Genomic DNA, 15,347 nt, shown 5'->3' with positions numbered 1-15,347 from the left:
TACATCCTGTTCCAAAACATATTCTCTATTTGGAGATGTCATTGCAATGCCTTGGGATATTGCTTGGGTACATCCTATTAAAATCTTGTCTCTATAGATTGGCTTCCTCAGCTAATTATATATTATCTTGTGCGTAACAGAAAATATAATCCAGCTTGGGTATTTGGGCCATATGGGAGAACTTAAACTTAATACAGTTGCTGATATGTATACAGCTTGGTATGCTTAATACAGCTCTCAGGGAGTGTTAATTTTTGATGATTAACTTTAAGGGTTTGGAAGGAAAAGAGGAGGAAAAAGCATTTTCCAGTTCAACTGCACAACCTGAAGTGCAGCTGGTATGGTTTATATCCACTGCATACTGTGTTTCATTTCCCGTGAGGGAATTCCTACAGAAGGACTCAGCTTCATTACAAGGCTGTAACAAGGCTGTATCTTATCCCACTCCTCCATTTGACTCGAACATGCGACCTTTTTGGCAAGAGGTAAATAGATTAAGATGCCCTGGAATCTTTCAAAAAGTCAAAGCTTTAGTCAGTGTCTGAGTAATAGTTTTAAAGTATAAAAGAAAAGTTGATTACTATTAGCAAAAAACCTGAGATTATATTGATATCTGGAGTTTGATTTTTAAAGGGAAAGACAATACTGCCTATGAAAGATTTTTTTCTTTTAAAAGTACTGGGCTGTTTGTGGAAGATATTAAAGGATTATAAAACAGAATGGATATATAACAGATTGCAGAATAGGGCAGACATCCTGTATCAACAGAGATAATTTGAAAATATTTAGTATCTGTGAAGACTACAAAGAAGGTCTATGAAGAAATGCTTTTCAGAATACATCTCAGATCTCTAAGGTCAAACATTTAATGGATTTTTTGTGTGTTGCTGTAAAGACTCACTTATCGTCTAGGGTGACAAATGTTGCTAACTGTATAGTTTTCAGAATGATTCATAATCTAGCAGAAATAGGATATTTCAACTACCAGCCTCATCATACAGTATTATTTCAGGATCATGATATTCTCTCCCTGGTTATATCACATAACTATTCAAGCAATTGAAAACTTTTTCTCTTTACTGTGACAAAACCTCATAGAATCTTGGACTGAATGTCTAGGAATTTTTGTTCCCCTCACAGGCCAAGTCAGCTCTCTAATTATGTCCTAGGTCAGCTTATGTTCGCTGCATTTTTGGCTGAAATGCTGCAGAACAAAGTGACCTCTTGTCAGTCAACCACATAAATATGTACCACTGTATTCCTAAATAAGAAACTAAAAATCTTTACAACCCATATAGAATTGGCTCACAAAAAAAGTTGTGCTATTTTCTCAAGATTTTAATTTTTAGAGACATATAGAAAACCAAACAATATTTTGTTAAGTTATGATTCTGAGTATTTTGCATCAATTCACTGAAGAAATTAAGGTCATAGGAAAGGTGCTTTAAAGCAGACAAATTACTGAGCTGCTTTAGTATATTTTTAAATTAACATATGTGTTCCATACTTGCAGCTTATTGATAGCCTTGTGCAACTTTCCTTCTCTATCTATTTCTTTATTATTTGGTAGAGTCTATCTCAGAAGACGTGAATATTTTTCACAGAGAGGGTTTGATCTTTCAATAGTTCTCTGTGTGCAATTTGTATCATACAAGAGTGCCAATATAAGCTTCTTGAATATTTAGCACAGTCTAGCCTCCTCTTGTTCTGCTCGTTCTGGATATGCATGGAAAGACGCGTCGCTATTTCTGGGTTCACCGTCACTAATTTGTCTTACTTATAAAATTGTTGGAAACTGCTCCATTTTGTGGAGTGCTCACAGTAGTTCATTAGACAGCTACTTGATTTCTGTAAATTTACATATCTTTCATGAAACGTTGGAAGAACATGACAAGATATGACTTCCATTTATGAACCACAGAATTCCTACTGGTTATAATTAAAAGCAAGCATGCTTTTAATGTCCCCTAGCATGCTTCCCAATGTCATCTTGAAAATTTTGCAAATGTCAACAAGGTATCTTATAAGAAATAGCAGTTCATACTTGTGAAATTTTAAAATCCTGCAGAGTTCTTCAGAGTTTCACAAAGTTAAGAAACTGATACAATCTGTTGAAGCTGGCGTATTTAGTGTTTGCATTTGATGGAGACATTCAATTTCTTGTATTGCATATAAGAAAAAAGCCTCTTTTCTTTTTTAAATGCAAATGACAGGTAAAATGGATAAGGATAGGACTGCAAAAGCTGTTCTATTTTACTAATTAGTGTGTTTATTAGTACCTAAGGATACTGTTCTCTGCATTTTTATTGACTACTTAACAGATTAATAAAATTTCTGAGGTTTTCATACTCAACTTGTTCTTGAACTTTAGCTGAATTTTTTTACTCTCCAGTAGAGGGATGTCTTTGTGGTAAATTCATACTAAATCCAGTAGAAAATTATTTCACTTTTATCACATTTCTTGTGGGTATGCAACACCATCCCTGTTTTGTCACTGCTGCTGAGAATATAAATGCTGATATTTTCCTCTTTGAGGGTTACTGGGAAGCCTGAAAGATTATGGTTTCACTTGCTGTATCTACGCCTGACACCCTCTTTTTTTTTTCAATATACAAATCTCATTTGCTTTTGGTTGCTATACTTATGCAGTATTAAAGTTACAATGTACATTTCTTCAGCGCTATATAATTTTCTAATTTAATACTGAAATCAGCAGACTGACTTCCAGTACTAGATTATTCATCTCTCTGCTCTAGAATCTGGTTTCCAAGAGAGTTCTTCAAAATCTGTCACATACCTATTCCTCTGCTCAAGTGAGTGATCTTCTTACTGCTGTTGCTGGCTTGTTTGGTTTTCATTCTGCCTATCACACTGCATTGTCAGAGAGCATGCCTGTTGTAACCTACTAATAGAAGGTGCATTCAAGAGCTACGCGTTTGATTCAGTTAGTGACTTAGGGAGAAAATAATCCCTGTGCAACAGCACTAGAAGATGCCAGCAGTTCATTTATCTACCCACACCAAAGAGGGAAGAGAAGTTTATAGTTAAAAGATACTCCTTATGCATTATAAAAGGTGAAAACATAAAATGGTTCTTTTTTGGTAGAAACGGATAGGAGTAGTTTAGACTCTCTATATAACAAAGGGCTGTGAAGCCTGTATATCTAGTCTTGCTGCACAGTGGACAAGTCTAAGCAATGTGTAGACCTCGAAGAAGAGCTATTTGCCATGTCACTCAGTATTGACAGATACTGGCAGATAACCTATTGATAAAAGTTTTTTTATAAATATAAGCTTTATAATTTAACATCCATATGAATGGTTTTGAATAGTTGAAGTTGTTCCTATTCAATTGAATGAAATCTCACTATTTCTCTTGTTTAATTCACCTGGTTATTATTTTAATACCAACAAACAAAACAAGAGCAGTGCAAGTCATAATGTGGCTTACTATGGTAATGGATCAAAACCTGAAGGACTTCCATCAGTGTAGGAAAGTAAGGTTTCCTTGATTTGGCTACCAAATATTCTAAGCAATCTGTCTTCTTCCTCTAGCTGTGCTATTTGAATTGTTTGGATTTTTTCCCAGTTTATCATCATTAAAGCTGCATAATCTCCATAGAGAAATGCAGCCAAGGAAGAAAATTCTCAGATATTTACAGAGCCTAACGTCCCTAAATCTTTATTTCATGACTTGGCTTATATTTCTGTTCTTTGTAGTCTTCTCACATATCCCTTAGTTCCATTGTGACTTTCAAATGGGGACAGAGAAATAGCAAGAACTGACTTAACAGGTGACTGTTTAAGGTATGGACGCTAAAAAAATCCTGCCTTTGTCTCTAGGAATGAAGGCACTGATTAGCACTAAATTTTACACTGCAAGCGCAAGGACCTGTGGCCAACTGGAAATGAGGAAACGCGTTTTGTGCTTTGGGAGAAGCAGGCTTCAAATCACGCTTTCACAAGATGTGTTGTACGTGCACCTTATACATTTACTTGTAATGCATGTTGTTGCCCACTTTTGTGTGAAAACACATAATTTTGACAGAATTCCATAAATTTCACATGAATGCCATGCACTCTCTCTCTCTCATAATCTTTTGTAACCCTCTAAACAAGGCTGGTGCATTCTCATTTAAGCACAGATTATTGATAAATAATGTTGCAAAATTAAATCACATTGACCTTCACCTTAATTGTATTGTTTCTGTGTCACTCTAATGTAAAGTTGTTACAGTCCATAAATAAAAATATGTTCAAGCATATGATCCATTTATCCATGTTTGGAAATGTAGTTACTATGGGACAGGTATATCTACTGCCTGCCTGCTGTTCTACTTGATTTTGACATGAAACAAGACAGTCATTAACAAGTCAGAAGTAAAACAACAAAAAATCAGTACAAAATAAAACATGTAGTTATATAGCATTGTATGTGGGATCAAGTGAAAAATTTAAAGTATTTTTTTTTTAATATTAAACATACAAAACATATTGCTCTTTAGGATCTGAGTTTGGGTGATGCTGTAAGTGAGACCTACTTTCTCATAGTACTTGATCTCGTAGTCCAGAATGGCTCCATGGGGAAAGTCCGGCTCTTGCCAGGAGAGGGCAATGCTGTTTTGGGAAGCCCAGTCCTTCCTTACCATACCTATCAAGGAGGGTGCTGAAAGGGAAAAGGATAACTAAGGGTTAAAGACGAAGCACATAGTTTATCCTTTCAACCTACTGTCTTAGGATACCACCCCGAGGTAACTTTGAGTGACCTCCAGGCAGAAAAAGCATGACAGATGGCAATTCTCAGGGAAACCATATAACCTGGAATTAATGTCTCAAGTACATACCAGCAACTGCTTCGTTAAAGTGCAGACCAGCTTCTGAGAAATGGCTGTACACAAAAACATAGAAAGAAGTGCCTGTGCTTGTCCCACTGCTGGCCATGTGCAACCAGGTTGCTCTGCTGGCTCTGAGGACATCACGTTCAGAACAGAACTGTGTTTCAGAGACAGCAAATTCTACATTCAGGATAATCTACGCTAAATGTCATAATTCAACTGTGCAAAATGTACATTCAGTTTACTCTTTGGGGTAAAATAAAGTGACACAGCTTAAAACAGATGCAGTGAATCCTGTTTCTCCTAGCTGGGCTGGCAGCAGCAGCAAGGGCATTTTAGCATATCGGTGAGGGAGTTGTGTGCACGGAAGAGCCAGCTTGTTAGAGGCCAGTGGCAGGGACCGGGTTATGGGGAAACCGTGGGGGCAAAGGTGCCCCCAAACCTACCTGCTGTAAGTGATACTGCAGGCCTGCAGCAGCACAGCGAGTAGGAACCGCTTCCAGCAGCTTTTGGAAGGGGCCCAACATGTGTGGATGCATCCAAGAGCCAAATTATCTCACTATGGGGTTAACCAATTTTAAGAATTGGATTTTCTGCCCTTTTGGAAAAGAAGGTGCACTGTTATCTATGCAATAATTTCAAATGGTGCAAAAATTGCATTCTAGAAAAAAAATCTTTGCTTATTTTACTAATCTGGCCAAGCATGTCAAAGGAGGTCTAATACTCTCTGACACTAACGCTGTTTTAATAGTATTGATGTGAAGCTTTCCCAAGTGTTACAACAAAACCAGTCACATTCAACAGTCTTGAAGACAACTGAGTAAGCTGAACAAACCAGCTACCGTAAAAGAAACAAAAGTTCTTCCAGTGGTTCACAGCCTTTTGCTATTTTTCTTTCCACTAACAAATATCTGTTTATTACACACCCTCCCCCATTCCTCTCTGACTCTTACTTAACCTCTTCTAAGCTTCCAAGAAGCTGTCTCCTAAAAATAACATATTTTTATGACTTCAGTTTTTATCTTTTGAATGAAAGAGTCTCCCTAGGAAAATGAAATAAGAATCTGTTTCTAGTCACAAAATTTCATGCCTTAGCTTTCTTTCCTGTAAATATTTCAGGAAGTTTAAGAAATGAAAACAATAAATAAATTCTAGAATGCAAACTAAAAGTAAAGATGACAAACACGGTTGTTTTTCTTTGAAAAAAGGGAAACTCTACACACGGACATGCACATAACAATCTCCTTCTCTGTGACAGTGCATTTATCCGAGATAGAAAATAAACTTCCATCCACTGTCAATCTTCCCTGTGGATAACTATTCTGTGGTATAATAGTCCAGTCCTCTCTGATGTGAAAAAAACCCAACCCAACATGGTACACTAAATGAAAAAAACCTACCAAAAGTATTAAGTGGAAACTGTCCTACACCTATACTTATGCCATTTTAACCACAGGTCTGATGCAAGGGAATGAGAGAAAAGAAGAATTCCTGCCATGCTGAATAAAGGATTAACGTATTTCTCGGGAAGGCCTTAAAGAGCATAATGTAAGTAACTGAATAGAACAAAATACAAATAAATAAAAAGTATTCATAGGTTCAGGGCCAAAATGTTAACCCTGGGTATGTATAACTACTCCCTCAGTTAAAATGAAATTTTTACTCTTGAAATTGAGGGTGAAGCTGAGCTCTTGCAATATTTCTCTGGGGTAAAATCAGCTGCTCCAAGCAGGGAACAAAGATAGGTCTGTTTAAAGGAAAGCAGAGCTAGCAAACATGGATTTCTATTTGCTGAACACTGATCATGGGCCTATGTGGGCAATTGTTCATATACATTTGCTTACCATTTGCTGGTTTTGAGTCATTCACTGGTACTGAGCTGTGATTTACAGGCAGGTCTGAGGGAGCTATAGCAACCTTTCAGATATGTCTGATACACCCTGCGTGCCTGCTCACAGGTGAGGGACATTGGCTGGGCCACCTTCCCCGGCACATCATGGCTTCATCTCACTGCATTTGGGGGTTCACTGGTCAGGCAACCAAATCCTTGCAAAATGATTGAGCTTGATTAAAGAAAACACCAGGTTAAACTGTGGGTATAATTACATTTGTGGCCCTTATAGGCTTTTTAAGTACAGATTACTACTATTACACTTCTTCAAATTATGACCAAACATTTGTAAGCTTTTCATATGTACCACATGTGGTGCATTTTTCTTTGAGTTCTGATTTCCAAATTTATACAGTAATTTATGCATGTTTTCAGCCTGAGCTCACCACAGTAACTCTTCCATTTGAGTAAGCCCATGTCAAAACACAGTCCTGGCACAACAGAAAATAATCTCTAATGCTCAGTATGAGAAGTAGCCTGTCTTCTCCCTGGGAAACAACTCGGTAGCAAAATAATGGAAGAAAATTACTTCAGCCCTCTCCTAAGCCATCTGTGCTTGACCGGCACTTGAAACTGAAAACCACATATAGCAAGGCTCACATCACACCTGCAGCACTGTGCCAGCACCGCACCTTCTAAATCAAAATGTGAAGGTGTGTACATAATGCTGTGAATATGAGAAGAGTATTTGTCTTTGTATTAGGGTATCGGGCAAAAATAAAAGTGTACTTTTAAACAAAAAGTCACAAAAGAGTCACCGTTAACCATTTCTTATATGTTTAGGAGGATGACCCTACTATTTGTCATACAGAAGTTATCTATTCACATCTCAGAGGAAATAATGACTTTTAGGAAAAAGATTCCAGAAAAATAAACCCAAGTAATTAAAAGCTGCAGCTAGCTCAGTTTCTATTTCTTTAGTTGTTGTGAAGTGCTACCAAAAGCAATACTTCCTAGGGAAAAATTTCAGCTTCTTATAACAGTTGCTCACTAGAGAAGAACTTATTTAGACCCGGAAGATCCTATGCATTTATTGTTAAAACTCCTTTTAACTGGAAAATTGTAAAATAGGTAAATCCTATTTGCCCATTTATAAAGACTGCTCTAATGTTCCTATGATGAATCAATAGGAAGTTCTTTTAATTAGTTGTCTCAAATCCAGGAGCTGCAGGAGAGCTCTAATTTGGTCACCCAATGAAACCATTTGAAAAAAAAATGCTTAGAAGCACAGCATGGCTTTTAATCACTTTAATGGCAGCATTTTCTTGCCATTGGTATGAGGCTGAAGGACAGTTTCTAGCTCTTGAGCTCAGCGCTGATCTCTGTTTTGTACTGAGGATTCTTTGCACCACCTGCTCTCTATGTTTTCCTCTACACTGTTATAAATTTCTTGAAGTGCGATGAGTCATCAACAATGCTGTGAGCTCCTCATTTAATTTAGTCTGATAAGTTTCTTTGTCTTTTCAAATTTGTATTGAATAATGAAAGTTCATACCTTAATTCAGAGTGAGCTTATTTTATTCTAAATAGCTTTGGCTTCTCTTTTTCAGAATCCCTTTTTGCATACGCTACACAAAGGGCAGAAAATGTGTATTTTAAATAATGATTGGATTCCAGTGTCATTTCTCTAGAGACTTTCTCTTCTTCTGAAGTTGACTTCCATTATCTGTAACTGTCTGATTTCAAAATAGGTGATCTGTAGGGTTTCTGAAGCTTTTTTCCTTTAGTCCATTTTCCAATTTTCCAATTTCTTGTTTCATACTGTTTAAAGTAGGCAAAAAATTTCCAGCATTTCTCCCCTGGTCTCCAGGGTTGAACAACTTTGATATGGTGCCCATTCACTATGAAGAGGCTTCAGACTCAATGGCAGCTGATGACAAAACTCATCTGATGTCTGTCTGTACAGGGGACACCCTACCCCTCTGGTATCTTATTTCAAATCTTATTTCTTTGGTGAGGAGAAGCCATGACAGCTGAATGACCTTTTATTGGCTGGCAGAACAGGCCCTACCAGGTATGCACAATCACTTCCGTGTTAAAAAACCTACCATCCAACAAACAAGAACAGTTGCATCACTGTTGTTCTTTTCCCTTCTTCCTTCCTGCATTGTGTCCATTTTGGCCAAGGCCAATGAATTGCTGGCAGATACAAATTTGGAGGGGAGAGAGTGGAAGGATGAGCTGAAATGTACACATGTTGTGTTGAGGACTGCAACTTTACTCCTTTGGACACTATCATCATGAGAAGGCTGTGAGTCTCAATGTGTAAAATACTGCCATTTGGGATAACATGGTCTAATTTAGTTAGACGTTTCTATACCTCTACCATTACCAATACCAATACCAATAACAATCTGAATTGCATAATTACATGTTATTCTTTCCTCGAGACCTCTGCCTGCTTCAAGGCACAGGAAAGACCATACTCACCAAAACATAGGGCTTTATCACACGTTTTCTGAGTAGGGGTCTCCCAATAGAGGAGGGAATCCAGCCCCCTCCCTGCCTCTTCTTTCTCTCCTACCTCAGCCACTTCCCAACTGCAGTTGGGGGGAAATACTGACTGAGGCCCACTCAGCAACCTTGCTTTTCTTTGAAAACTCATTAATTGATCCCTCTGAGTTTCATATGATATAGTCAGAGGAGGTTAGAAGATCCTGCAGGGAGCCTGCATTCCTCTTGTTGGGGAACAAGTTCTTTCATTAAGGGAAGGACAGTTGAGGGTGGAAGAAATATCAATGCTGCGAGGACTAATTTATATTGACTTGGGTTTCATGTCTGTGTTGGTCAGAAAAAAAAAGACTGTTTTCCTATCATTAAGAGAAAAGGACTTTTTCAAGCTTATATCACAGGTTAATGGCATGAATTAAATCACACAGTAAACCATGCTTAACACTATGAAAGCTATGGTTATCTAATCATCCAAAACCCACTCAAGAAAAATTTTAGGAAATTAATGAAACACAATATGGTATAAGTACATTTACTCTCAAATGTTTTCTCCTTTTGCTTAATTGTAATACTAGAAAGTTCTTCTGTAAACTACTGATAATATCAGATTGAAAAGGAAAAAGTGGTCTAGATTTGTGTTTCTCTTTGTAAATACAGCTATACTTTAAAAAAAAACACTGTCAAATTTTCATCAAACCTTATATGTGTCATATTTATAATTGTTAATTATAGAGATGTACCGAGGTCCAATTTTCAAGTGCTTTTCTGGATGGTAAAAACAACCTTTGCACCTTTTTCTATACCAGAAAATGCTATTATATATAGACAGTGTTTCTCCAGCCTAGGTTCTGTAACTATATTAGAATTTCTATACTATTGGACACTGAGTATGATTTTATATTATACATAGCAATAAATGAAGTCTGAGATTTTATTCATGATCCCACACTTGGAAAAATCGTTATTTCAGGGCACAGTAAGAAAAATATTGATTTTACTTCTGATTCTAGAAAGTCTGTAAGAAAGGTAATAAGCAATAAAAAAGATGTTTTCTTAGGGGAGACATTTTACTCCAGTAAAAGAACTGGAAGTAATGAAACAACATTTCCTGATCAATGATAATGCTTCCAGTATTATTAGCATTTGAGCTATTTACCAAGGAAAGATTTAGCAGAGAAGCTAAGAGGCCAAAAGCCTTCAGCCTTCTTTACTAACGCCATGCATGACACGTATTATCTGTCAACTGACAAGGATGTAGCTGTGCTGCCTATCATCTACAGCAGTCTTCATTCCAGCAATATGATTATTAGTCCTCCAGCAGAGAGGCATTTCATCCTTTTTTTCCTTTGTGCTTGCTTATTAATCTTTCTGCTGCTACTTTGTAGGATAAGGGAAGAGAGACTATTTTATGAGCAAGGAATGTGATATGGATTCAGGAAACCTATGTTTATATTCTTTTCTAGTTATGCTCTGGAGATTTTCTTTAATGTTTTGACTTAGCTATCCTTATGTACAATGTGAATGTCGATACCTTCCATTATTTCCAATACATGAGCACTTTCATGTTACAAGTGTGTGTGTGTGTTTGTCTATATAAAAGACTAAAAACTAAGCAGAAGTTTACATGGAAAAAATCATGGAAATATGAACATAAATTAAACTTCTATTAAAAATACCGTTCATAACCCATCTCTCTGTATATTAAAGATGTCCAAATGGCTGACATATCTTTGGGTTTATGCTGAATTCAATAAGAACTCTTTTTCTTACCATACAAGGCTGCTTCCAATTAGTACAGTGACTAGATAAGATGTTTGATTCTTCACATAATAGAGTCTCTTATCTTCTTAATCACTTCAGTGGTAATTCACAGTTATAATGCTTCGAGGGGATACTATTACTAGCACTAACCTTGGAGTCCAAAGTTGAGCATGGAGTTTTCCTGACAAGGCATCAGAGCTAGCTAATTAACAAGTTTGGGGTGAAAAATAATGTTTTTACTTTATTTTCTTACACTAGTTCCCTAAAGGTTTGCATTCAAAAGACAGCATAACAGTATGCTTCTTTTGAAGCACTTCATTTACCGAAAAATAGGCCTCCAGCAAGCTATAATTATCATCTCTCTCTCCATTTTAAATTCTTTCCCCTTGTAGATTTTCTTTGCTTGCTCAGAAATGGTGGATGGAAGTCAAGTGAACCTAATACCACTACCAAAAAACGGATTCTGCTACAGTGTTGTGGGCTAAAGGTCATGATAGATGTAACTCTCAAATTTCCTCCAGGCTAAATGTAGATTCAGCATCATTTTTTTCCTGCTATGTTCCATAATGCAATTCTTTCTTCCTTGCTGCTTAATTTCTCCCTCATCTATTGTTGATCTTATGTATGAAGACAGTAATTATTCACCCATATGATTTTGCAACATTACAGATTTTCTTTCATTTACAGAATGTGCTGTCATTCATTGTTTTGCAAGCTTGCAAAATACAAGGCACCAGCACTCCTAGATCTTTACGTCTAACAGGACCTGCTCAGTCCCTGATTCTTCAAAATGAATTACAGTAGAAGATACTTAAAAGCAATTGTATAAAATAAAGCCTTATCATCTGTCAGTCAGCCTGTATGGATGTTCTGTTCTCTCTGACGAGCTGTATGCCCAAAACCTTCAAAGTTAAAAAGTATGGTGAGATATTTGGCATAATTTATACCATGAACAATTTAAAATATTTTAATAACATGTTTCTTTAAATAACAGCTAAAAAAAAATCGCACAAATGTTTTACATACATGTATGTTTTAAGGAGTTACTTTATATGCTCTGTATTTCTGAAGCAAGTGGAATAAATTCAGCTCAAACTAGCTTAGTGGAAGGGTGCGATTCCAGGAATCAGATGCAAGCAAAAAAAATATGCAAAACTGAAAAGGGTTGCCTGTCAGATAAATGGAAATCATGTCAAATCAATTCCCTCTGACAACCAAAGAGATTTGCATCAGAGTAAGCAGATTCTTGGCTCCCTTCCATTGCCTTTTATTGGTGGAACAGCAGGAGACAATAAGTGGCTTAAAGACCTAATAGGTCATTGGGATTCCTGAGGCACCAGCTCTCCCAAAAATCAGAGCTTCTCTGTCCATGTTTGGCAGAAGACAACACTATGGTCGTGTGGCACTGGCATATCAGCTTGCATCAGGTAGCAACAACATATGCAGCTGAATGGCACAGCAAGGACATGGTAACTGGGGAAAAAAAGCCCTTCACTTCATTTGCTTCTTCCAGGCATTTTGTTCTGGATCAAGTAACAGGCTATTTGATGGCACAGGGAAGGGTGCAAGAGGTCCCCCAGGCAAATCACTTCCCTTCCTATCACCTTTTATGATGATTATAAACCCTGTTGTGGTACCTACAGCAGAAGTAACAGAATACTATGTTCTTAAGGAGCAGATTTGCTACTTTCACAAGCTTGAATATTTTGTGTTGTACTGTTCACTGTTCCTCCTGACTCAGACATGGCAAGACACTGATTGTCGCCCAGTGGCACATACCATTTGAAAGGGGTGTGCATGCTCTCCTGGGGAACTCTTCCTGACATGCAGGATTCCTCTTAAACATGAAGGCATAGTGGCTTATAGGGTTTCCTTTTTAGGAAACCTGTGCTAAAGGAGAAGGAGGTAGAAGAAATTGGTTTATCAGCAGATTCAGATTGCTACTATAATGATGTTAATCAGCATGAAAAAAGATGTGTTCCAGCCAATGTGTTATGTAAGTTATAAATATCGTGCCAGCACTGCTAGGTGCCCTGTGATGTGGGGACAACCTGTGGTGACACATTTCTCTGGAGAACTTTGTTTTCAACCTCCTAGCGTAACCTGGGAATTGCTATAAATTTATTGGAAATACAACTTGAGGTTAAGAAGGCGTCATTTATTGTAGCAAGGTATCATTATGGAAACAGAGCTGTAAGTAAGTCTCATTCAGCAACAACCCCTCCAGGGTCAACTGGAACCAAATTGTGCTGCAGAACTTCCTGCTGCTAAATTGATCTCAGAAGTCTGAAAATGAAATAAGCAGGTTAAAAAGCACTAGGAAATCTGCAACCTTTTCACTCCATTAATTGCTACTCATCCTGCGATGTAACAAAGACAAACCTAAAATGTACACTCATTTCAGCAAATCTTTCCTGCTCTTGTTTATAGCAAAATATGAGACTACATCAGATTGTAGGTCATTTTCTGTCAAACAGTACTTTACAGTCTGAAAGAGGTTTTTCTTTTAGCAAGAAAATAATGAATATTTTATTTGAACATCTTCTGTGAACCTTCTGTAAAAGCTGTGTTTGTTGGCATGTGTAGAGAATGTCAGAGCTACAGTACTTCAACATTTTGAGTGAATATGTGTAAGGGCATGGAGACATATCTGATACTGACTTAAAAAGTACATCTTCAAACAATTTCCCCACAAATGTTGATTTTGACAAAGCATTTTATAAATCATAGTGATGCTAAAAAAATATGCCTTCATAAATTAATTCTCCCAGTGATGTTACAAACAAAATTATATTCTATATTATATATTGTATAAATGCTAAAAAGATTCCAAAGGTATGCTCTTATCTGTTCATTACAAAGAATCATTAGATAACAATAAATGCTATGGTTTGGTCTATCTCTGTTTTACATAGGGTCAAGTATCTTTTAAATCTTTAATATGTAGACCTATGCACAGAAGAGCACCCCGTTTTAAACTCTGGCATACAGACATTGAGAAACACTTCTAGAAGGCCAGTAAGTCACTGATGTGTACTTGATGTACATGAATCACTGAAAAGCACTGTTGCTGTCAAATGTATGTTAGGTGTTCAATTTCTAGTCAAGTAGCGTAGCATTCATTTTACTTGACTCAAATAATTTAAAACTGGGGTTTAGTTTTGGCAAGTTGTCTTGATTCCCTCTGTAGTTAGAGGGAGATGGGCCAACTCCAAGGGGCGATGTATCACACCTGTCATAGACACCATCTTAAGGTGGCAGAGATTGCACACTGGAGCAGCCTGTTTAGATGCTGGACTTTAGATGGCTGCCAGTAGATCAAATGTATCCCCTAGTTTCAGCCACATTGATGATGTTCAATACATGCATCGCTACTATTAGCACAGAAGCTTAGTACAAAAGCAGCCATGGATCTTCTTTAAAGGTGACCTCTAGAGCAACGTAAGAGTAATTTTAGATATGTCAACATCCTAAATAAAGTGTTTTTTCAGTTGGGTGTATCTATATGACCCAACAGAGTGTTGCATAGACATATCTGAGTTAGCCAGTTAGCTTGTATACTGAAACTAATATATCTGCATTAGCTCATCCTGATTAACTCTTTGGAGAAGATACTGAGACAGTCTTCAGCTGTGCTGGAAATAGTATGGAAAGATATAAAGAACTGGAAAAGAACAATTAATAGGAGGCTCATGAGGTTAAGGAAAGATGATGCACACTGCTTATGTGCAAATAATAGCAGTCTACAAAGGTAAGTTGCAGTAATTCTCTCCTGCTCTCTGTGAATGGCAGAAGAATTAATGAATAGAAGTAGCACGGTCAAGTTATCAAGAAACCATAGACAAAATATCAGGGAACACACTCTGTAGTGAGAAAGCATTTACGTCTTCTCTTAGATCACAGGGATGTTTGCACACCTCTGAGTCTGAGGATAGGCTCTCAAGGTGAGGGACAGAAGCAATGAGACTTGAAGGTGTCAGGGCAAATCAACCCTAAAAGCAAACAGCAGCCAGATGGAATGGATGGGTAGTCTGTCTCACCTCTAAATTCTGTTATGTCTACAATCTGAGGTTCAGAAGAGGCAGTGGCTCTTTTTGGACTACTGTACTCATATATTATGAAAACATGTTATACTAATACTAAATGCATTTGAAAAATAAATGCCTTTTTTGTGTTTTTATCTTTCAAGAAGATTGAGTCTCTTTTGTTCACAAAGACAAAACTCCCCAGAGTTAAAGAACCATTGGGAGCTAAAGAGTTTTCATCTTTTTGACTTGTATAAACATTAAAACACCAAGAAAACAGAGCAGAATAGAAATTAGATCAGACGATGGGCAATAAAAGATGTTTCAAAGCAAGGTTTGTGGAATCCTGCGCAATTATGGAATAACCTTTCAAAAGGGAAGCTTT

At 37.1% G+C, this 15,347-nt stretch overlaps 1 protein-coding gene across 4 annotated transcripts in view; it reads right to left on the bottom strand.

The window, feature by feature from the left end:
* Nucleotides 1-15,347, bottom strand: part of EPHA6 (EPH receptor A6) — a 515,545-nt gene that overhangs the window by 158,330 nt on the left and 341,868 nt on the right. For all 4 annotated transcript variants that reach the window (XM_087755983.1, XM_087755985.1, XM_087755984.1 and 1 more), the window contains exon 6: nucleotides 4,541-4,665. In XM_087755983.1, the coding sequence (XP_087612109.1) occupies nucleotides 4,541-4,665 (125 nt within the window). The remainder of the gene's footprint in view (nucleotides 1-4,540; nucleotides 4,666-15,347) is intronic.

This window comes from Nipponia nippon, unplaced genomic scaffold, assembly GCF_047370975.1.
Source record: "Nipponia nippon isolate SJK-2023a ecotype South Korea unplaced genomic scaffold, ASM4737097v1 scaffold_2, whole genome shotgun sequence".
Lineage (NCBI taxonomy): Eukaryota > Metazoa > Chordata > Aves > Pelecaniformes > Threskiornithidae > Nipponia > Nipponia nippon.
Note: the sequence above shows the minus strand (reverse complement) of the source record. Positions and strands in the feature narration are given on the sequence as shown.